This window comes from Ictidomys tridecemlineatus, chromosome 3 (assembly GCF_052094955.1).
Source record: "Ictidomys tridecemlineatus isolate mIctTri1 chromosome 3, mIctTri1.hap1, whole genome shotgun sequence".
NCBI lineage: Eukaryota > Metazoa > Chordata > Mammalia > Rodentia > Sciuridae > Ictidomys > Ictidomys tridecemlineatus.
Window position 1 is genome coordinate 63,855,524 of NC_135479.1, and position 24,224 is coordinate 63,879,747.

General features: G+C 44.2%; 1 protein-coding gene and 1 long non-coding RNA gene across 4 annotated transcripts in view; one reads left to right on the plus strand and one right to left on the minus strand.

Annotated features, from left to right (window-relative positions):
* Positions 1-8,555, minus strand: part of Usp22 (ubiquitin specific peptidase 22) — a 37,735-nt gene extending 29,180 nt beyond the window's left edge. Inside the window, exon 1 of one of the 3 annotated variants that reach the window (XM_005339442.3) lies at positions 8,123-8,555. In XM_005339442.3, coding sequence (XP_005339499.1) covers positions 8,123-8,293 — 171 coding nt within the window. In that variant the 5' untranslated portion in view covers positions 8,294-8,555. Of the gene's footprint in view, positions 1-574; positions 603-4,709; positions 4,789-8,122 lie in introns of those variants that run through there. The other 2 variants (XM_078043052.1, XM_078043053.1) reach the window with 2 other exon arrangements.
* The window catches only part of LOC120884255 (uncharacterized), a 205,936-nt gene that overhangs the window by 54,408 nt on the left and 127,304 nt on the right, over positions 1-24,224 (plus strand). The gene's annotated exons all lie outside the window — the stretch shown is intronic.

The window sequence follows — 24,224 nt, forward strand, 5'->3', positions numbered from 1 at the left end:
TCTGGCCAAAGGAATCAGGCTGAGCCAGTCCCTGGATCAGAGACCAATCTGTAGCAGCTGATCCAGAGGACAGGAAAAACAAAATGCAGACAATGAGAAAGTCAGCAAGTCGATACCTACAAGACATCACTATAACCACACAAGACATCTGATCCAGAGAACAGAAAAACAAAATGCAGACAATGAGAAAGTCAGCAAGTTGATACCTACAAGACATCACTATAACCACACAAGACATCACTATAACCATACTCTGGAGCAATGCGTGTCACCCAACAAAAGCAGCCCGTCTGAAAAGACTATACTATAGGAACCCAACTCTAAGATTCTGAAAAAGAAGAAAAACACAGATGGTAAACAGATCAGTGGCTGCTAGGGATAGGGAGAGTTAAGCAGGGGAAGCAGGGAAACTGCTCTGTATGTGACCCTAGTGGTGGGTGCATTTGTCAAAATTCATTGAACAGGGACAGAGGCTGTATCTCAGTAGCAGAACATTTGTCAGCATGGATGAAGCCCTGGCTTCACTTGTCAGCACCACCAAAAAATTCACTAAACTTTACAGAACAGAGCCCACCTCCACTGGTCATGCAGGCTCACACCAGTACTCCTAGCTACTCGAGGGCTAAGGCAGAGGGATTCCAAGTTCATGGTCAGCCATGGCAACCTAGGAGAGACCATCTCAAAATAAAAACTAAAAACAAGGGTTCAGGGTATTGCTCAGTGGTAGAGTGCCATTGGCTTCAATCTCAGTGTCACATACAAAAAACAATCATCTTTTACCCATGCAAAATTTTACATGACACAGTCGGAGGATGCCAGGATGGAATGCAGCCTATGAGAGAAGAATCTGGTTATCCTGCAGGTAGAGGACATAATGCACTGAAAGGGGTAGGAAGAAAGTTCCTAAGTAATTTGGCAATGAGTGAAGGGTGCTCACTAAAGGAAAGGTGTACCCAGCACTAGTTCTGAAACCTCTACACATGTCCACAGAGACTGAACTATTTCAAAAATGGACTGTGGGTGATGGGAGCCAAGTTTCTCTCTGTTGGACACAGAAGTTACAGATAACCAAGAAGGGAAAACTAGAAAATGATCCATATAATACTGTATATCAAAAAATGAATGAATATTGTATTATGTTTATATTTATTTAACATCCACAAGTTCATCCTGATAAGTAAATGAGTAAACACATAAATGAGGGAGAATGGGCAAATCTTCCATATAGAAAAACTCCAATGTATAGCCACTCTGACCAGGCACAACAGCTCACATCTACAATGCCTCCAGCTTCTCAGGAGGCTGAAGCAGGAGGACTGCAAGCTTGAGGCCAGCCTGGGCAACTTAGCAAAACCTTGTCTCCATATAAAATAAAAAGGGTTGGGTATGTACAGCAGTGGTACCAAAAAGGGCAAATAAATAAATAAATTACACACACACACTTCTCTGCCCTTGAGGAGGAACAAAACTACCCACGAAAGTATGACCTGTGCAGTGACTTCCTTCCAATGAGGACTGTGTAGAGGAAAAGAAAAGTTACTCTGCAGTGGACAAACCGACATATAAGATATCAGCCATATGGTTAAGTTCACTATCAAGAGTGGTAAAACATCGCGCACAGTAGTGCATGCCTGTAATCTCAGCAGCTCATGAGGCTGAGGCAGGAGGATCACAAGTTCGAGGCCAACCTCAGCAACTTAGCAAGATCCTGTTTCAAAATAAAAAATAGAAAAGGATAGAGATGTGGCCCGGTGGTATGTTGTCCCTAGGTTCAATCCCTGGTACCAAAAAAAAAAAAAAAAAAAAAAAGGAGTGGTAAAACATCCCGATAGTATTATCCTTCATACAGTATTATGAGAAGGGTACTTTACTTCTGTGGTCTTCCTTCCCTAGCCCCATAATCACAGGAAAAACTAGACACACACAAAGGAAGGGATATTTTACAAACCACCTGACTACTGTTCTTTAAAACTAACAAGGAACCGGGTACAATGGGTATATATGAAATCCCAGTAACTAGGGAGGCTGAGGCAGGAGGATCTCGAGTTCAAAGCCAGCCTCAGGAAAAAAAAAAAAAGAAAAAGAGGTGCTAAGCAACTCAGTGAGAGCCTGTGTCTAAATAAAATAGGGCTGAGGGAGGGGCTGGGGATGTGGCTCAAGCGGTAGCGGGCTCGCCTGGCATGCATGCGGCCCGGGTTTGATCCTCAGCACCACATACAAACAAAGCAGTTGTGCCCACGCAAAAACTAAAAAATAAATATTAAAATTCTCTCTCTCTTAAAAAAAAAATAGGGCTGGGGATGTGGCTCAGTGGTCAACTGTCCGAGTTCAATCCCCGGTACCTGCCCCCCCCAAAAAAACTATCAAAGATATCAAAAACAGAGCCTGAGGGCTGGCACTGGGGCTCAGTGGCAGAGCACTTGCCTAGCATGTGTGATCCTCAGCACCATATAAAAACAAATAAAATAAAGGCATTTTATCCGTCTACAACTACAAAAAAATTAAATATATATAAAAACAACACAGAGCCTGAGAAACTTAGGGGAGTCTAAGAGGATATGAGGACTAAATGTCACCATGGGACCCTGGGGCAGAATAAGGACATTAGGTAAAAACTAAGGAGATGTGAATGAAGTACGAAGTGCAGTTAACCATGTGTCAGTATGGGTATCAGTACTGCAATGAGAGATGTTAACAATCAGAAACTGGGAGAGGGGTTGTGGGACTTTGTAACTCTTCAATAAATCTAAAACTGCCCTACAAGCTGACTAATTTGCACAGAACTAACTATTCATACAAACAAGCAGAAACAAAACTGAGGCAAACTGAGAAACACGGGTGAACTGTATCAAAGAGCAAGCGCAGCAGTGTCAAAATCTTGTTGATAGTTACACCCCTGGGGGAGGTGTGGAGAAGGCAGAGAGGACCTTGTTACTTCTCATACCAGCCTATCAATCTACATCGACCTCAAAATAAAAACTTTAATTAAAAAAGTACAATGTACGCATGTGTGAAAATGTCAACATGAAATCCACTAATATGTATAATTATTATGACTGAATAATTATATATAAAAACAGTTTTTAAAATTTAATCAGAAACGGTAGAGTGCACCTTTAGTCTCAGCTCTCAGAGGTATGAGAAAGGAGGACTGCCTGAGCCCAGGCTTCAAGACCAGCCTGGGAAACAGGGACAAACCATCCCATTTAAAATAAAGTATCCCCCACCTCCAAAAAATAAATAAATAAAAAATGGAATGGAACGACTTATGTATGATGATTTGAGAAATCAGCTCCCCCCAAAATAAAGATAAAGCAAACTGCTGATTCCTCAGAGACGAGAAAAAAAAAAGTTTGAAAAGGGAAAAAGTCCACTAAAAAAAAAAAAGACATGGAAACGTGAGCTAAAATAAAAATAATTAATGAAAGAGGGGAGAGCTCTCAACAGTGTTCTTACCACCACTCTGAGCCAATGAAGACTAATTTAGTCATCAATGGAGCTAGTGACACAGGCAGACTTCCGGGTCCCTGGTGTTGGGTTGTGTTTTGGGCAGTACTAGGGATGGAACCCAGCGCCTTGCATGTGCTAGGCAAGCAAGCACGCTGCCATGAACTACGGACTCAGCCCTTTAAAGATTTTATTTAGAGGCAGGATTTCACTACATTACAGCAGCTGGCCTCAAACTTGCAGTCCTCCTGCGACTCCAGGATTACAGGTGAGTCCTCCTGCGTCTCCAGGATTACAGGTGAGCACCAACACGCAGAGCTGGCCCTTAGCCTTCCCTGTGCCAGACTGTATGTCCTGAAGTACTTCCTAGTAATCTTCCAGAAACTTGTTCCAGGACCACCCCATACCAAACTCCCAGGATATCAAAGTCCCTTACATAAAGTGGGATAGGTTCTGCACAGAACCCAAACACATCTTCCCCCATCACCTCTAGATTATTTAAAATACCTAACAGAATGTAAATGCTATGTAAGGAGTTGTTTTACTGTTAGGCATAATGACATGGGAAGAGGCTGTACATGTTCAGTACAGACTCAACCTTTTTTCCCCTAGTATTTTCAATCTATGGCTGGTTAAATGTGGACTTTGAAAATTAGGAGGGTGGACTACAAATCCTTCTCTGAAACACATGGCACGGTACCACTAATTCAAGACAAATAACCCAAGATCACTTTTCATCTAAAATGACCTCCTTTTCCCTATCACAAACAAAGGCCTACACCACCCCCCCAAATACCAACTGCACAAGCTGCTCCTCTTCTTATTGTATACCAACTGAAAACTACTATGGTCACCTGTAAAGATACAAAAGGGAAGCCAGGACACCATGCCTGTTCACTATCTTACACTTCAGTGCTTTACACTGCGTTTCTCTATCTCTCCTTTTAACCATCATGGCCTCTGCCCTGATGTTCAACACATGGAAGTGAACTTTCAGATGCAGTCTTGGCCTTGCCCTAGATCATTCCTTTTTTTGTACTAGGGATTGAATCCAGCAGTGTTTAACCACTTAGCCACAACCCCAGATCTGCTTATTTTTTGAGACAGGCTCTCATTAAGTTGCTGAGGCTGGCTTTGAACTTGTTATCCTCCTGCCTCAGTCTGCTGAGTCCCTAGGATTACAGTGTGCCTAGCCCAGCAGATTATTCCTTCTTTAAACTGATTAACAAGTTTAAGGCAAAAATTAGCATGCTATTTCATACCTACTTTTTCGGGGGCTAATTCCAACTTCAAGTCCTGAAGGCACAAACTCAGGGGTGAGTCCATAAACTCCTTCAGCACTTCAGCTGACTCAGAATTAAAGAGAAAATGGGTAGTCCAAAAAGGACTCAGCCTCTTTCTTCCAAAGGGTGTCCATGTCTTATTCCTCCAACAGTGCTATTACGACTCCAAACACAGAAGCGGGAACATGTTCCTTTACCACATGAATTCACCCTTCGCCCTCACCTGGTCCTGCCCAGATAGTTCTCCCTCCTCTCTAGCCCTTTCCCAAACTAAAAACTTTCCCTAAGCATTTTTACCAGAAGAGTTGATTTCGGACCCAAATTCTGTGCATTGAAAGCTTTCCTCCGAAGGAGAGGCTGCCATAAAACTTAAGAGCAAAGAAAAGAGAAATGATTATTTAAAAACAAACAAACAAAACCGTTTTCCAAATATCTACATACTCAAAATATAATGCAGAGTATGTTAGGTCACAATAACCAGCAGAACCATTACACTTCCTGACTTTTTATGGCCAGTTGCTGTGTTTACACTTACCTGAAGTGGTAAGACATTTGTTACATTTAACATACACCAGAAATGCAAAGAGGAGACAGGTAATAGTGAACTCCAAACCCTGGGAACATTTCTACATTCAGCAGTACAAGATTTGTACTGCAATTCAAGCCTAATTGGGAAGAAATCTAATAAATCTGATCATGTTTCCCCTCATTCCCTTATCTAAAGAAGGAGCAAAGTTTGGATACAAAACTCATAACCTGCCTCACCTCAAATGAGAAAATTTGTCACTCCTATTCATCCAGGGATTCATTCCAATGGTTAAATTGTAGCTGAGAATGGCAACTCAAAAGGACACCTTCATTTACTCAGGAGGCTGAGGCACAAGGATCATGAGTTCAAAGACAGCCTCAGCAAAAGCAAGGCATTAAGCAACTCAGTGAAACCCTGTCTCTAAAAAAATACAAATCAAGGCTGGGGATGTGGCTCAGTGCCCCTGAATTCAATCCCTGGCACCCCTACACCCCCGAAAAAAACAACAATTTAGGGCCTGCCATAGTGGCCCATACCCATAATCCCAAACACTGGGGAGACTGAGGCAGGAAGATTGCAAGTTGGAGGCCAGTCTCAACAACTGAGCTAGTCTAAGACAGAGAAGAGGGGGAGAAGGAGGGAGGCAGGGGGAAAGCTGAGGGCATAGCTCAGGGATAGAGAGGACCTAGGAGCTACTCCCAGTACCACCAAGAAAAATACGTACATACATTCACTGAAGTATTGTCAAAGTTCACATCTTTTTTTTTTTTTAAAGAGAGAGTGAGAGAGGAGAGAGAGAGAGAGAGAATTTTTAATATTTATTTTTTAGTTCTCGGCGGTCACAACATCTTTGTTGGTATGTGGTGCTGAGGATCGAACCCGGGCCACACGCATGCCAGGCGAGCGCGCTACTGCTTGAGCCACATCCCCAGCCCCAAAGTTCACATCTTAAAACCAAATACATTTTAATCCTATACAACATGGAAAATGTATGTTATTCCCTGTTAATCACCATAGTTGAATTGTTTCTCTAACTAAATTTTCCTAAACTGGGCCACTTGGTGTTAGAAATAGTCACATGGGATGTGAAATAATACAAGAAAATAACTCCCCACCCTCCCAATCAAAGAAAAATAGATTCAGGATTAATTGTTGGTAGACTACTAAATGGCAGTGCAATAATTGACAGTCCTGAATTTCAAGAGAAATATTTATCACCGCCTGTCTGTAGCTTAAATCTGTACTAGAGAACACAGATGTGGTTCAATAGCTTTCAAACTAAGCAACTAAAATTAGATATTAAAAATACTAATCTAAGCCGCATTGCAAAAAATAAGAATTTCATATCTTAGAAAACTAGGCTCAGGAAGCTGAAGCAGGAGGATCACAAGTTCAAAGCCAGCCTGAACAACTCAGCGAGGCACTAAGCAATTGAGGGAGAACTTGTCTCAAAACGTTAAAAAAAAAAAAAAAAAGGCTGGGGTTGTAGCTGTTGTGGCTCAGTGGTAAAGCAAATCCTGGTACCAAAAAAAAAAAAAAAAAAGGGGAAAGGAGAGGGAGAGGATTCACTATTTATTCCCATGCAGAAATGCATTTTACATCAAGTCTTAATCCAGAAACGAACAAAACAGTTGCAACAAGATTATCAGCTAGTTTTAAGAGTCATAATTCCATAAGTAGCAAGAATCTCACTGACAGTAAAAAAAAAAAAAAACTGTTTCATGTAATCTTAGTTCATTATCAACGATAACTATGCCCAGCATCATTACTATCAAAAAACAAAAAGAAAGAGAACACTTAACAAGGCCTACAAACCCAGCAGATCTATTGGTTTTCCCATTACAAAGTGCTATTCAAGGTGGAAATTGATAACGACTCCCAAGTTAGGGTTGTCATTTGCAAAACTGCGTTGAATTATTAAAAAAAAAGTTTAAGAAATAATATCATTTTCTGGTTTCCAAATATCAATTCGCTTAATTGCTTGGATGTACACAATTGCAAGAAGAAAAAAAAAAAAACAATGGTATCACTGTGACTACCTCAATGGTTCCTCTTTGCAGAGGCTCCAAGCCCCACCTTTACCATCAGCCAAAAAAAATTTTTTTTCTTCAATTCACTTCTCCGTAGCTACAACACAAATCCTGAGTGGTCGTGGCGACGCGCCTCTCCACAGCTAGAGGATTCGCTTGGCTCGTCCCCGCCCGCCCTTCTCTCCCCGCCCCAACCCCTTCCATTCCACAACTGAACCAGAGGAAAAAAGGGACGCCCTCGCCCAGTCTCTCCCTGTGGACCCTGGCCCTGGGGGGGTACCCTTTCCAGTACCCTAGGAACACCCTAACCACCCAGGTCCCGGGCACAGACTCCTGGTCCCAGTCCTGGGATCCGAGCCCGGACTTGCAAGAATGGACTCTCGGATGTCATGGAGCCTTCAAGACGGTTGGCCAGGGTGACCCGCCACAGATCACCCCAGGCCCGGGGGTCTTCCTCTCTTATCTTTTCCCGGCGCCTCCATCCCCTCCCAGTCCTGGAAGATTCCTGGAACCCTGGAAACCCTCTCCTGCAGCCCCAAGCTGCCCTCGCAACCCGGTGGCAGAATCCCCCCTCCCAGTTTGCATTCGCCCTCCCCCGTCCCCACCCTCCGCGTCCAGAGGGGGAGGTGGGGGGGGGTGGGGAAGGAGAACGCCCCTGCCCCTCCCCCCCGCTAATGCAAGCAGCCCCGGGAGGCGGCGGGAAGGTCGCAGGCCCTTCCTTCCCCACCCCCATCGGGGCCCCCAAGACCCCTAATCCCCGCGTGCCGCCCCGCGCTGCAGAAAGAGGGGGGTGTCCTGGACCAGCCCAGGCCGCGGAGCTGGCGGGGTCTCACCTTGCGCTTGCGGGCCTCCGCGGTGCCGCTCCACACGAAGCACTGGTAGATGGCCCGCAGGTTCTGTTTCCAGTTGTCCACCTTGAAGCTGCCCAGGTGCGAGCAGCCCGGCGGCGCCACCGAGAGCTCGGCGTCCATGGCCTCGCCCTCGGGCTCAGGCCGGGAGACCATCGGGGGCAAGGCCCGGCCTCGCACGGGGGCCGGCGGCGAGGGGGGCGAAGACGACGCCAGCGCGGCGGGAGCTGCTGGGTTGCGCGCCCCGTCGGCCGAGGCGAGGGCGCCGGGGAACAAAGCGGGCGGCCGCGGCGCCGGCGGACAAAGACAGAGCTGCGCGAACGCCGAGGGGAGGCGGCGGCGGTGCAGGCGCCGCCCCCGAGCTGCGGCGGCCGCGGGCCCCTCAGCGCAGAGCTCTCCGGGTTCGCGGGCGGAGATTACGTCACCCCGAGCCAGCCGGCCGGCGCCGCGCTAGTGCGCAGACTCCGGCCGGCAGCAGCCCCGCCCCCCGCCGTCCCGGCTCCTCCCGCGCCCGCAGCTACGGGGCGGTGGAAGGGAAACAAAGGCCCATCCTCACGTCTACGCCATTGGCTGCCGCGCCCCCCCTCGCGGCACCTCCGGCCATGGTCATAGGCTGACAAAACCATCCATCTGGCTCAGGACCGCCTCTCGGGATGCAGGCAACTGGACTTGCCGGGCCTTCCACTCGGAGGCGGGGGGGGGGGGGGGGGCGTGCTGAGGATTGGGTGGCGCTGGATGTCCGTCAGGGCGCGGAACCGGTTTGCACCGGCCTGAGCTCTGCCGCAAAGAGGCGGGGCCACGGGCGGGTGGGGGGTGGGAGGCGGCGGAGTGGACTCTGAGTCTGCGCTCCCCTCTCCCTGGGCGCTTCCCTGATGTGCTGTGCTGCCCTGGCAACCGGACCACGTCCTGTGGGACTTTCTCGCAGGACCCTACCGCCTTCGTAGCCCGTGTTCCCGCTGCAGTGTCGGGGGCGAGCCTCCTGTTTGGCACTGCTTCAAGGATGCAGTTGGGGTCCCTCCCAACCAGGAGCCCGCAGTCCAGGGGAAGACCTAACCACAGAGCTGTCCAGTTGAAACAGGATGCCAGTCACGTACCGAATTAGAAATTTCATAAAACCTGCTTTTTTTTTTTAGGTTGCATTTTATTTTTTAAAATTTATTTATTTTGCATTACAATTCTTAATGCACCACTACACAATAATTTATCATATAAAACCTGCATTTTTTTAAATCGAAAAGAGGAAAAAAAGGCGAAATTAATTTTAGTGAGACAGCTTCGACAACCCAACCTAGCCTGAATATCATTTCGCCATGTAAGCAATACTGTAAAATTGTTAGTGAGATATTTTCCAATTTTGCACGAAGTCTTTGAAATCTAGTGTGTGTTTCAAGCACATCCAGTTTGTACCAGCCACATTTCAAGTGCTCGCGGCTGCTCGGTGGGGCACCCCAGGTCTAATGAGTGCAATCAGCCTTCTTCTCTGTGGCTTCCACGTCCAAGGATTCAACCCACCGAGGATAGAAAATATCTGGGGGAAAGGGGAAATGTCCTGTACTGAGTGCTACAGACATTTTTCTTGTCGTGATTTCCTAAGTGTCATTGTTCCCTGAGCAATGCAGCGTGACAACTATTCATATAAGCCTTTACGTTGTGTTAAATATTAGAAGATCTATGGTTTTAAGTATGCAAGAGAGCCAGGGGCGGTGGCACACACCTGCAATGCCAGTAAATCTGAGGCATGAGAATGTCAATTTCGAGACCAGGGAGGCAAGGTCTCCAATTTTTTAAGAAAAAAAAAAAAAAAAAAAAAAAAGCTTGGGGGTGGGTGGGTGACGGTTGAGAGGGGGAGGAAAGAGATCTTGGGAAACCTCTTGGGTGAGGTGAGATGCTGCTCCCCTGTACTCATCCCATTGCTTGAGAGTTTGCAGCATTCTTCCATAGATAGGAGAAAACCAGTTGCTCTCCAGAGCTGTCACCAGTTGAAAAATAAAGATAGAGGTATCATGGTTCTTAAAGCTACAGCGCTTAATTTGTTGACTACTGGATTAGAGCATTTGTGTTGGGGGGCAGATTGCCAAACACAATTTTGCCTCAGAGCCACGGTTTATGCTCCCTGAACTCTTTCCAGGCTTTATCAGAAACTACCTTTTTCATGAGGCCATGAGGCGTTCCACTGCCACTCTATTGAAAATTATACCCTCTATTCAAAATTCTCCATTCCCTTACCCTGCTTTCTTTTAAATTTTTTTTTGCTTTTTTAAAAATTTTTATTATTAGTTGTTCAAAACATTACATAGTTCTTGACATATCATATTTCATACATTTGATTCAAGTGGGTTATGAACTCCCATTTTTACCCCGTATACCCTGCTTTTTTTAAAATACTTTTTTTTTAGTTGTCAATGGACCTTTATTTTATTTATTTAATTTAATTATTTATTTATATGAGGATCAAACCAGGGGCCTCACACATACCAGGCAAGTGCTCTACCACTGAGCCACAACCCCTGCCCCCATACCCTTTTATTTATTTATTTTTGTTGTTATCAATGGATATTTATTTATGTATTTATATGCGGTGCTGAGAATCAAACCTTGTGCCTCACACATGCTAGGCAAGCGCTCTATCAATCACTGAGCTACAACCCCAGCCCTTAAACCTGCTTTTTTTTTTTCCTCCAAAGAACTTATCAACTATCTGATATAGCATTCATTTACTTCTGTATTTGTTGTTGTGGTGGTCTATTCTCTCCAAAGCATGAAAAAAATCCATGAGGATGATGACAGCATCTCCCAGTGCCCCAAAACATGAATGCCTGCTTGTGGTGTTCCCAAATTGCCTGCTAAATTAATTAGCTACCTAATCAAACACAAACACATAGGAAAATCTAATAAGACTATCCTTGGAATAAAACACTGGTTAAGGCAAGGTATATTTGAGGAAGAAATATGGGCTTACTAAAAAGGGAAATCACAAATAGTTAATAAGTCTGGAATTAAAAAGTATGTGGGACTGAGTGTGGCTCAGTGGTAGAGCACATGCCTAGCATATTTGAGGCCCTGGGTTTGATCCCCAAGACTGAAAAGAATAAATAAAAATAAAAGTATATGTGATTCCAGGCTGGGGTTGTGGCTCAGAGGTAGAATGCTTACCTAGCATACATGAGGCACTGGATTCCAGCCTCAGCACCACATAAAAATAAAATAAAGGTATTGTGTCCACCTCTAACTAAAAACAAATCAATAAATGTTTTTTTAAAATTCTATGTGATTCTCTCCATATATACTGAATGTGAGGAGTGCTCTGACTTATAAATGATTTGGTTTCAAGCATGTGAATTTAGCATTCAAACCCTAATATTGGTCTATTTTAATCCATATTAATATTTTCAAAAATGAAATATTAATATATAATTATATATATTAATTATATTTATCAATATGGTCATTTAACTTCAGAAGAACTTCTTTGCTCTCTACTTGAATTAATGCATAAAGATTTAAAATGCTCTATAATCAGAGCAGGCTTACTCACTATATAAAAACTGGAATATGCTCAAGAAGCAAACTCTAACAGAAACCTGGACAGTGGTCTTTAGTACATTTTTTTAAATAGGGGAAAAAGTGGAGCCAACCTAAATGACCATTAATAAGAGAATTGTTGAATAAACTATGGAATGGCTGTTCTAGGGAACACTCTGGAGCCATTTATAAAATGGAGTATATAGCACAGTACGGTGGCACATGGCTGTGACCCCAGCAACTCTAGAGGCTGAGGAAGGAGGATCCCAAGTTCAAGGCCAGCCTGGGCAAATAAGCAAAACTCAAACCATAGGAGTTATATAAATATCACTATGGTGTCAATATTTTCAAAAATGAAAAGGGCTGGTGGGACATGCCTGTAATTCCAGCAGCTTGGGAGGCTGAGGCAAGAGGATCTCAAGTTCAAAGCCAATCTCAGCAATGGTGAGGTGCTAAGCAACTCAGTGAGACCCTGTCTCTAAATAAAATACAAAATAGGGCTGGGGATGTGGCTCCGATAGAGATCAGTAGTAGAGCATTACCCTAGCAGAGAACACTGGGATCAATCCCCAGTGCCACAAAAAAAGAAAATAAGTTACTAATAACATTAATTTTAAAAAGAAGTAGTTCTATAAATATCATGATGGTTTGAATATGGCTTGTTCTCTCCAAAACTCTCTCCAAAACTCATGTAAGATATTTTTGAGACCCTGTCTCAAAAAAGCAAAAAAATAAAATAAAAAAATATATAAAGGGCTGGGCTGGGGATGTGTCTCAGTGGTAGAGTGCTTGCCTAGCTGAACAAGGCCCTGAGTTCAATCCCCAGTGTTACCAAAAGCTTGGTCCTTGTCCCCAATGCTAATCCAATAATGAGGACAGAGCTGGAGCTGGGTTTGTGGCTCAGTGGTGGAGCACTTGCCTACCATGGGTGAGGCACTGGGTTCAATTCTCAGTGCCTCATAAAAATAAATAAATAAAATAAAGTTCCATCAACAACTAAAAAAATAAAATTGAAAAAAAAAAGATTACAAGGGTGTTCAGAAGTGAGACCTTTGAAAAACAATTAACGTTAGATGAAGTCAGCAGGGTGAGACCCTCATTGCTGAATACATACAGTGGCTTATTAAGAAGAGGGAGAGAGAGCAGAATGGCACATGCTCTCCCTGTTTCTCACTGTGCCGTACCCGGGAACTCTGCCAACAAGAAGACCTTCACCAGATGAGGCTCCTTGTCCTTGATTCAGAACTTTGAATCAAAATGAATCTCTTTTCCTTATGACTTACCCAATCACTGGTATTGTGCTATTAGCAACAGTGGGATAAGGCAAGTACTGATGTGAAGTCTGTGAATCATCAGTAAATAAAACAAATTATAGAAAATTACAGATGATATCCTGACACTAATGAGAAAACAATACTTTACGTGGGTATGTATTAAAAGTCTGGAAGAAACAAACCAACCCATCAATGACAGTTAATTTACGGTGAGGGAATAGTCAACTTGGGTTCATCTATAACGTTGGATGAAGCTGTTGTAGGGACAGACGAGGCAAGGCACCAAAGATAGCAGGAAACAGTTTTATGTGGCTGCAGCCAGGTTCAGAGGGCACAGCTTTTACTGTAATCAGTCAATCCCTTGAACCCTGAGTTCAGGTAGTTTCAAGAGTTTTATACCCAGCATGTAAGGGGAGGGGTCAGAAGTTCACAGTCTGCAGAAGTTCACACAAAAGCAGCTTTTTCTTTTACTTTTATAGACAAGTTAACTCTTCAAGGACAACACCTGAGAAGGGGAGAGCTTCTTCTCCCCTTTCTTTCCTCCCCCTGCCAGCTGTTACCATGGAGCCCAATTGGTCACTGCTCTTATCTTAAAAATGTAGACATCTCTGTGAAGCCCAGATCAAGGCCAGAGGCCTTGTTTGCACATTTCTACAAAGTACTATACTGGATATATTTGTGAGAAACTAGTAAGGGGGTGTCCAGCACCTGAAGTGCTGGTATCTTCTCGGACAGTGGCCAAGTAAACAGGACGACACGAAAATAGGAAGTTTATCTACAATGGACTCTTTTGCAGAGACTCTTTTGCTGACAGTTCTAAAATCAGCCATGGTGAAGAGGGCTTTTCCGTGGAGAAAGGGGGTGCCACATTAAAGCCAGGCACAGTGGCACACATCTGTAATCCCAGTGGCTCAGAAGGCTGAGGCAGGAGGATTGCAAATTCAAAACCAGCCTCAGCAGCTCAGGGGTTGAACCCAGGGGCACTCTACCAATGAGCTACATCCCCATACCTTTTTTCATTTTTCTTTTTGAGACAAGGTCTTGCTAAGTTGCCAGGCTGGTCTCAAACTTGCAATTCTCTTACCTCAGCCTCCCGAGTAATCTGGGATTATAGGCATGCACCACCTCAGATTAATTTTTTACAATGAGAATTAATCATATCTTATTTTGTACTTAAAAATCATCAAAACTTTTTAAAAATGACTAAATATGATGATACAAGACAGTGTAAAAAAATCAAGACTCAAAGAACAAAAATGTGTTTAAATTCATACATTCACATGATTCTTCAGTCAGGATCCAAAATTTCCACTTACGCATTTATTTGTCTACCCAAAAAACAAGTCAGAATGCAAAATTCCAATCCTTTCCCTACCATATGCAATCTGTGTAGCCTTGGGCAGATTGTCCCATTTCTCAGCCCATTTATTTATCTTTTTATACTGAGTTATATCAGCTTGAGATTTATAATTAAAGGGGTTTGGCAAGGAATAAATGAGATGATCCATACTAAACTCCTAATGTATGCCTGTTGTTTATTAAGGATTCAAGAAACATTAGTAATTATCGATCTAGTAGTTTCTGGAAATTGAGATGATTAGGACAGTTTCCTACTTTAAAAATCCCACAATGAACCAAGTGCAGTGGTGCACACCTGTGATCCCAGTGACTCGGGAGGCTGAAGCAGGAAGATCTCAAGTTAAAGCCAGCCTCATCAATGGAGAGGCACTAAGCAGCTCAGTGACCTCTGTCTCTAAATAAAATACAAAAAAGGGCTGGGAATGTGGCTCAGTGGTGGAGTGCCCCTGAGTTCAATCCCTGGTATCCCCCTCAAAAAAAACAAAAAATTCCACAATCTAGTGGGATTAGAAGCAATGTAACCAATGTTAACAAGTGTCTTAGTATTTTTTTGTGCAGCTATAACAGAATACCTGAGACCTGGTAATTTATAAATAACAGAAATTTAGCCGGGTATGGTGGTACCTGGATGTAATCTCAGCTACTTGGGGGACTGAGGCAAGAGAATCGTGTATCTGAAGCCATCTTGTCAACATAGTGAAACCCTGTCTCAAAAAATAAGAAAAGAAAATAAAAATATAAAGGGCTGGGCTGGGGATGTGTCTCAGTGGTAGAGTGCTTGCCTAGCTGAACAAGGCCCTGAGTTCAATCCCCATTGTTACCAAAAGTTTGGTCCTTGTCCCCAATGCTAGTCCAATAATGAGGACAGAGTTTAGAGTTTAATCCCTCCCCCAATTTGGAGGATTCATGGTTTGTTTGTTTTTTTTAATTTTTTTTTAAGAGAGAGTGAGAGAGGGGGAAATTTTTTTAATAACTTATTTTTTAGTTTTCAGCAGACACAACATCTTTGTTTGTATGTGGTGCTAAGGATCGAACCTGGGCTGCACGCATGCCAAGCGAGCACACTACTGCTTGAGCCACATCCCCAGCCCCGATTCATGGGTTTTTAAAGAGGTGATTCAAAGGCCACGTTCCAAGTGTTCTCTTTTGGAGTTATAATTCACTTGTTAATTTGGGAGATAGTCATTTCTGAGATCTTCTGGTGCCATCCCCAAAGTCTGAATTACTTTGTTCCTGTGATGGATGTATTGTTCAAGGACAGTTACTTCTGCCTAGGATAGGGAAGAAGAGCAATCCTGTTTCCCCTGAGGTTAGAGAGGAAGAGAGATTAGGAGGAGGAAGAGGAAGAAAGGAAGAGAAACATATCCTTTTAACAGTAAGTCGCAGTTGGGCACAGTGGAACACGCCTGTTATACCAGAACCTTGAAAGGATCACAAATTCAAAGCCAGCCTCAGCAACTTAACAAGGATCTAAGACACTCAGTGAGACCATGTCTCTAAATAAAATATAAAAAGGGCTGGGGGCCAGGTGCTGTGGCTCATGTCTGTAATCCCAGTGGCTCAGGAGGCTAAAACAGGAGGATGGTGAGTTCAAAGCCAACCTCAGCAAAAGTAAGTCACTAAGCAACTCAGTGAGACCCTGCCTCTAAATAAAATACAAAATAGGACTGGGGATGTGGCTCAGTGGTGGAGTGCCCCTGAGTTCAAACCCTGGTTTCCTACCCCACCAAAAAAAAAAAAAAAGGGCTAGGGATGTGGCTTACTGGTGCCCTTGGGTTCAATCCTTGGTACCAAAGTAAAAAGTTGCAGTGAAAGAGACTCAGTGGCCAGACCCAGTGTCACAGCCTGTGATTTCTGCAGTTGAAGAGACTGAGGCAGGAGAAATGCAAATTCAAAGCCATTCTCAGCAATTTAGGGCCGCTTTAAAATAAAAAGGCTCATATGTGGCTCAGTGGTTAATCACCCTGGGTTCAACCCCTGGTGCAAAAAAAAAAAAAAAAAAAAAAAAAATGCCCGGTAGCAGAGCCACAAGGACTATATTCAAACCTAAAGTGGACCGCTGAAGAGTTGGGTGAGGTGGTGTGTGCCTGTGACTCCAGTGACTCAGGGAACCTGAGGCAGGATGATTTTAAGTTCAAGTTCAGCCTGGATAACAGCTAGCCCTGTCCCAAGTTGCTGGGAGCCTGCTATTGTCTAGAGCATCTTGAATTGTCTGCAATCTTAAAGAACAGTAAAGAAAAACTTTGTTACAGAAATTTATTAGAGGTGTGAAAAGGAAGGGGTGTGTGCAGAACAAGAAAAAGATTTCTTTTGAGTTTTTTTTTTTTTAAGTCCTTGAAAAAGTACATATCCTACACAGGCACACAGGAACTCTCCCCTTTCAACTTCCCTACTTTAATTTTTGTCTGAGTCTGACAACAAACTTTCATCTTGTGGCGGCACCCACACATGTAAATCCAGCCACCCAGGGGGCTGAGACAGGAGGATAACACATTTGAGGCCAGAGTGGGCAATTTAATGAGACCCTGTCTCAAAATAAAATGAGCCAGGCGCGGTGGAACATACCTGTAATCCCAGCAGGAAGCTGAGATGGGAGGATCGAGAGTTCAAAGCCAGCCTCAGCAATGGTGAGGCACTAAGCAAGTCAGTGAGACATCATCTCTAAATAAAATACAAAAAAAAAATGAGGCTGGAGATATGACTCAGTGGTCAAGTGCTCTTGAGTTCAATCCCTGGTACACACACACACACAAAAAAAAAAAAAAAAAAAAAGGAAAGAAAGAAGAAGAAGAAGAAAAGAAAAAAATGGCTGCAGATATAGCTCAGTGGTAGAGCACTTGCCTAGCATTTGTGAGGTACATCCCCAGTATGGCCAACAAAGACAGGAAGGAGCTGGGCATGGTGGCACTGGCGAGCAATCCTAGAGACTCTGGAGGCTGAAGCAGGAGGACTTCAAGTTCAAGGCCAGCATCAACAACTTAGTGAGGCTGTAAGCAACCTAGTGAGACCCTGTCTAAAAATAAAGGGCTGGGAATATAGCTCAGTTGGTAGAGTGCTTGCCTAGCATGCATAAGGCCCTGGGTTCAATCCCCAGCACCACCTAAATAAATAAATATTTAAAAGGGCTGGGCTGGGGATGTGGCTCAATGGTTAATCACCCCTGGTACAAGAAAAAAAAAAAAAAAAGGTAGGTTTGTTTCATCTTGATGTCATTGACTTTCACAGGTTAACCAGGTGGCACTGACCACAATGTGAGATGTAGGGGAATTGAAGTGTACCCCCTTTCTCCACTGAAAAGCCCTCTTCACCATGGCTGATTTTAGGACTGTCAGCAAAAGAGTCTCTGCAAAAGAGTCCAATGTGGATAAACTTCCTATTTTCGTGTCGCCCTGTTTACTTGGCCACTGGCCGAAGACACCAGCACTCCAGGTGGTGAACACCTCCTTACTAGTTTCTCACAAACATATCCAGTATAGTACTTTGAAGAAATGTGCAATCAAGGCCTCTGGCCTTGATCTGGGCTTCACAGAGATGTCTACATTTTTAAGATAAGTTACAAATGGTAACAGCTGGCAGGGGAGGAAAGAAAGGGGAGAAGAAGCTCTCCCCTTCTCAGGTGCTGTCCTTGAAGAGTTAACTTGCCCAGAACAGTGAAAGAAAAAGCTCCTTTTATGTGAACTTCTGCAGACTGTGAACTTCTGAGCCCCTCCCCTTACGTGCTGGGTATAAAACTCTGAAACTCCCTGAACTCGGGGTTCAGGGGATTGATTGATTACAGCAAAAGCTGTGCCCTCTGAACCTGGCTGCAGCCAAATAAACTGTTTCCTGCTATCTTCGGTGCCTTGACTCGTCTGTCCCTACTACAGAATGGCTCCAAGACCAAGCTTGGAAGTGAAGTTTGGAAAGCTCTAGTCCTGTGTCTAGTGCCCACAGGCTTCAGAACCATCTTTATCTTGAAGACAACGACCTCAGGGTGTCTGTCACAGCGACAGTACTCCATAACGATTGTGAACCTCCAGCAAACTGCTTCGGTAGCAAGATACAATAATCTCTAAAATTCTAGACTGACAGAGACCATATTAAGTGAGAATGGAACTTTCTTAGACACAGAGGAGCCGGCAGTTCAGGTGCAGAGCTTCAGATAAGAGGTTTTTCAAACAGCGTCTCATATGTATTTTGATTTTGTTGTTTCTAAGGAAACAGGGTGCTGGTCCACTTTCTAGCTCAGGCCTGTTGTCAGTCCTTTACATATACCCTGTTAGCTTGCACCCATCAAAACACTGCTCTTCTACTTACACTCTACCCCACCTCCAAATCCTGCAAATCTTATCTGTGGTTTTTGATTGTTTTATTCCTCTGGGTTTTTAATTCTTTTTTTCTTTCTTACTTTTAATCACCCATAGGTAATCATCTGCATCCCTATCTCTTTTTCTTTTTTTTTTCCTTTTAGTTGTTGATGAACCTTTATTTATTTATTATTTATTTATTTTTAAATATTTTATTTACATTTTAGTTTTCGGCAGACACGACATCTTTGTTTGTATGTGGTGCTGAGGATCAAACCCGGAGCGCACCCATGCCAGGCGAGCGCACTACCACTGGAGCCACATCCCCAGCCCCTTATTTATTTATTTATATGTGTGCCGAGAACCTAGTGCCTTCCACATACTAGGCAAGCACTCTACCACTGTGCCACCAAACCAGTCCCTTTCTTCTTTTTTTGAGACAGAGTTTTACTCTGTCTGCCTCCTGCCTCAGACTCCTGAGTCCCTGCCACCAATGTGTGTGTGTGTGTGTGTAACCAGGGTCTCCCACATGTGAGTCAAAGGCTGTACCACTGAGCCACACCCCAGCCTTTCTCTGTGTGTGAGGAGTCCATGTTCAACCTCTCTTGCTCCACAGAGGTTGATAAATTGATTGTGGACAACAGGTTTGTCCCAGTTGGGTTTTATTGATCCTGGAAACAGTATGTTTATATCTGTTCTTATCTACCTAAAGGAACAGATAAGAAAGGAATTTTATATCCACAGAGTGGAAAACCAAGAGGCCAGTTACCCTCTATAATCTAATCACGGCAATGTCTGCATTTTAAGAGTTAAAAACTGAAACCAAAATGGTTCTGCTCAAAATGTTTGATTCCCTGGAGCAACAATTGTGCCTCCTTTGTTCTTCCCAATTGATGCTGAGAGAGATCCTCCTTTTTATCAAAAATGAACATCTGGATCTCTTTCCAAATGTAATAGACTTAAAAAAGAAAACACTTTCCTAGGGTACTGGGAGTGTAAACTCAGTGGTGGAGTGCTTGTCTAGCATGGGCAAGGCCCTTGGTTTGAATTTCAGCACCATGAAAGCAGCAAGAATATTAAAATACTCAAGTGAGCTTCCATCATCCGTCTTAGACACGACACCCCCGCCTTTTTTTTTTTTTTTTAGTCCTGGGGATCACGTCCAGGCCTCACACATGCTGGGCAGGTGCTCTGCCACTGAGCCACACTCCCAGGCTGATCTTGTTTATATTGTTCTATCCAATTAAACCCCCAGCTTGAGTCACCCCAAATCCAGTAGCAGGGAAATTGCTACAAGGGAGTCTCCAAAACCATCCTAAGTGCCAGCAGGGATAAAAAAACAAACAAACAAATAAACAACAAAAAAAAACACACTAAATGCCAAGTTGATCAGTCCCATGCCTCCATTGGGGGAACTTGTATACAAAGCGCTAGAGCCACAGAGCAGTGAAGCAACTCTAATTTTCCACCATGCCACAGAAAGCAAGGTGGTGACTGGGGTACAGGGAACCCTAAATATCTTTATTTCCACCCATCCTCCCAAGTTGCATCTTATTTTTATTTTGAATATTTTGAATGCTTTCTGACCTAAATGTAAGAATAGTACATTCAAAAACACTCCGTCCAGACACTTCAGTTGTTTACACACTTTCGTGTGTGTGTGTGTGTGTGTGTGTGTGTGTGTGTGTCTCACTGGAAATTTAACCCAAGGGCACTTTATCACTGAGCGACCTCCCCAGCCTGTTTTTGTTTGTTTGTTTGTTTGTTTTCCCTTTTCTTTTTGTACTGGGAATTGAACAGGGGAGGGGGCAGGGGGTGGTGGGGAGGCTGTACCTCTGAGCTATATCCCGAGCCTATGCTTTTTTAAAATTTCATTTCAAGACAAAGTTCTAAGTTGCTGAGGCTCACACTTGGAATCTTCTTGCCTTGGCCTCCCAAGTTGCTGAGATGACGGGCATGTGCCACCACTCCTAGTTGCGAACTTCTTAACATTTAACCCTCCCTAGATAGATTTTGTTTTTAGTTCTGGGAATGGAACCCAGGGCCTTGTAGATGAGAGGTGAGTACTTTACCAACTGAACTACACCCCCGTCCTGCTATGTGTAGTTTTAATCTAAATTTTGTGCTCGAGTTACTTGCACACATACTTCAGCATGTATTTTTCTTTCTTTTTTCTTTTTGGTACTGGGGATTGAACTCAGGGGCACATGAACACTGAGCCACATCCCCAGCTCTATTTTATATTTTATTTAGAGACAGAGTCTCACTGAGTTGCTTAGTGCCTCGCTTTTGCTGAGGCTGGCTTTGAACCCTCGATCCTCTTGCTTCAGCCTCCTGAGCTGCTGGGAAGCAACTAGCTCCTAGTTCCTTGTGGTATGTAACCACGGCACCGGATTATACATGGGAAATTTAATTGTTAATGCAATACGTTCCATTATATGCATTGCCTTACATACATTCCATTTCATAATCTATATTCAAATTTCCCCCAAGTGCACCAAGGTACAATTCTCTAGATGTACTTCCACCTCTCCAAACTGAACCAAGGATCTCACATCGCATTTGTTCCCATGTCAAATGTGACAACTTTGTGAAATGTCTTTGGGTTGTGTGTTTGGGGCCTCGCCGTCCCTGCGAATCCCCAAAATTATTCCTGGACTTGTTGGGGGAGGGTGGCTAGATCTTGGGTACGTTAGAAATACCGAGGTGGTATCAGAAAGCAAACAAGTGCTCACAAGTGGGTCAGCAAGACAAGATTGTACTTCTGCAGAAGGGTGCGCCCCCAAAAGGAATCCCGCCAGCGAGCACCCCTGAGTAGGTAATCCACCAATATTGATCCCTAAGGAAGTGCTGCCCCCTCGCTCCTGATAGGAAGAGTTTGGGGGTGCCACCTACCCAACTGGCTGATGTAAAATTGGGGTGGACAGGGAACGGGGCTACAGTTGTGATGGGGTGCCTGTTAGGGAATTTTAAAATGAACACAGTCCTGGCCACATGGTTTCCTAATTTAAGGTGGCTCCATTATACCTGTGAAACCTAAGTGACAGTAAACGTGTCTGTGTAACGTTACAGGTTTAGCTTTAGTAGTAAAGAAAATCTAAATCTTAACAGTGATACCACGGTGGAAAGAGAGGCTTGTTATTTTGAAGTATTAAAGAACTAGAGCTCAAGATTCCCAGGCAGCCTGTGAGCATGGTTCTCCTTCCTTCTTGCAATGTGTGTGTGTGTGTGTGTGTGTGTGTGTGTGTGTTTCCCCCTAGCACCAAAGCTTTGGTTTAAAACTGTGTATTTCTAGCCAGGTGCGGTGGCAAATACCTATAATCCCAGCAGCTCGGGGTGCTGAGGCAGGAGGCTCTCGAGTTCAAAGCCAGCCTCAACAATTTAGGGAGGCACTTAGCAACTCGGTGAGACCCTGTCTGTAAATTAAAATATTTAAAAGGGCTGGGGATGTGGCTAACTGGTTAAGCATTACTGGGTTCAATCCTCAGTACCAAAAATATTTAAAAATTGAGGGGCTTCTTATTTCCTTTTCTCCTCCTGGGGGTGGTTTCCTGGGGAGACAAATAAAAACGAAGGGGTGAGTTCTGAGTACAGGGCACAGACCAGTGAACCTACAAGGGAGCAGCAGAAATTATATCAAGCTGTGGGTGTCAGACAGCGGATCCTCATCTAGACTAAATGGTCAGTTATGCAAAGCAACATCCTAGACGATGCCTAATGTCTGGCATGACACTCAGTAACACGGTCACTTTTTACCTTATTTCCAAGGTTTGTGTAATTTTTCTTAGTTCTGATGACAAAATGTTTTGGGTTTTTTGTTTGTTTGTTTTCTTGGTAACTGAGAATTGAACTCAGGGGCACTCTGCCTGGTTTCTTGTTGGTGACTTAAAGGCTCAGGGGTCAGTCCAGTTGAACTGGGCTGACTGGGCTGCACAAAATAACCACACAAGAGCCACAAATATCTTTTTCTTTGGGGTCACTGTGATGGCTCCTCTGACCTTAAGGGTCCGCAGAAAGAGAGAGAGAGAGAGAGAGAGTGCGTCCTGACCCCTTTTATTGAGGAGAAGCTATTCAAATGAGGCAAGGGGTCAGGTTTCAGGGGGCTGAGTCTGTCTTCATGATGTCCACTGTCAGCAGGTTGACTGACACCTGGGTAGGCCACACCCAAGGGCACAGTAAGAGGAGAGGACACACACAAGGCACTTCCATGGAACATTCTACCCTAAACAGGGCAAGGGGTTATATTGCAAAGGAACAGGTGAGCATAGCTTCACCCATGGGGCTGTAGCAAGACACACCCATGCAGGAGACACTGACCCTCGCACCCAAGAAGGGTGGGGAAAGCTCTGCCACATTTCTGAGACTGAGCGCCTCAGCACCCAGCCGGGGAGTGTGACTCAGTCACATGTAAGGTTGGTCTCCCACAGCACTCTATCACTGAGCTACATCTCCAGATCTTTCCATTTTTAATGGAGAGATAGGGTCTTGTTATCTTCATGCCTCCAACTTGTTTCCCTTATTTCTCAGCCTCTCTAGCAGCTGGGATTAGAGGCATGTGCCACCAAACCAGGCACAAAATGTTTTAATAGATTATTTATTTTTCCATCAAATCATCCACATTGCCCTATGTCATCGTAGAAAACAGGGAGAGAAAAGTACATCTTAATCATCCATGTGTGACCCTGGATAGCTTTTTTATAAAAAAAAATATTTATTTTTTAGTTGTATTTGGACACAATACCTTTATTCCATTCACTTATTTTTATGTGGTGCTGAGGATGGAACTCAGAGCCCTACGCATGCTAGGCGAGTGCTCTACCGCTGAGCCACAATCCCACAAATGGCTTTTTATACCTATCGTCTCATTTGACTTTGTCTTGACCCTTGAAGTACATGGCTTCGTCCCATTTTTAGGCACGAGTAAGCAGAGTCTCAGTGGATGCAGAGCACCAGAGGGTATTGTCCCCTTGCGATTCGGTGTCCTGAAGTCGGCCACCACATGGCTCTGGCCACAGACAGCATCCCAGCTGCATTCAACTTCATCATTTTGTCAGGGATTCATTTTTCATGTAACGGAAGAGACTTGCCCCGGCACTCTGGGCCTCTTGAGATAGCTTGGCTATTAAAATCGTCTCTACTACAGAGGCTGAGGGAGGAGGATCCCTTGAGTCCACAAGTTGGAGACCAGGCTGAGCAAAAACATAGTGAGACCCTGATTCAGAGTAAGATAAAACAAAACACAAAATTCTCCTCTGTATGAGAGAAGGCACAGAGGACAGATTTAGAAAAAAAAAAATAGCTAGGAATGTATGTCTCTCAGAAGGGGCAAAATATAGCATCCTGTGTCAGAATTAAAGTCAGAAATTCCAATGACCTGTTTGGAACTGAATGCATGTTGAAACTCCTTGGGGGAGCTGTTGTTTTCACAACCGGGGTGCCCACTCCTCAGCCTACTCAGGACTCTAGAAAGCCCGTCTCCACCCCTTTCCAGCGTGCAGGCTGGGTGGCTGAGGATCCCTTTGCCCTGAGGTCCAGGCTGATGAGGCAATGCAGCCTCAGAGAGAAGAGGTGGCCGGGTTCAGGCTGGACCCATGTTCCTTTTATGGAAGGGAAAGAAAGGTTGGACTGGGAATGTAGCTCAGTGTC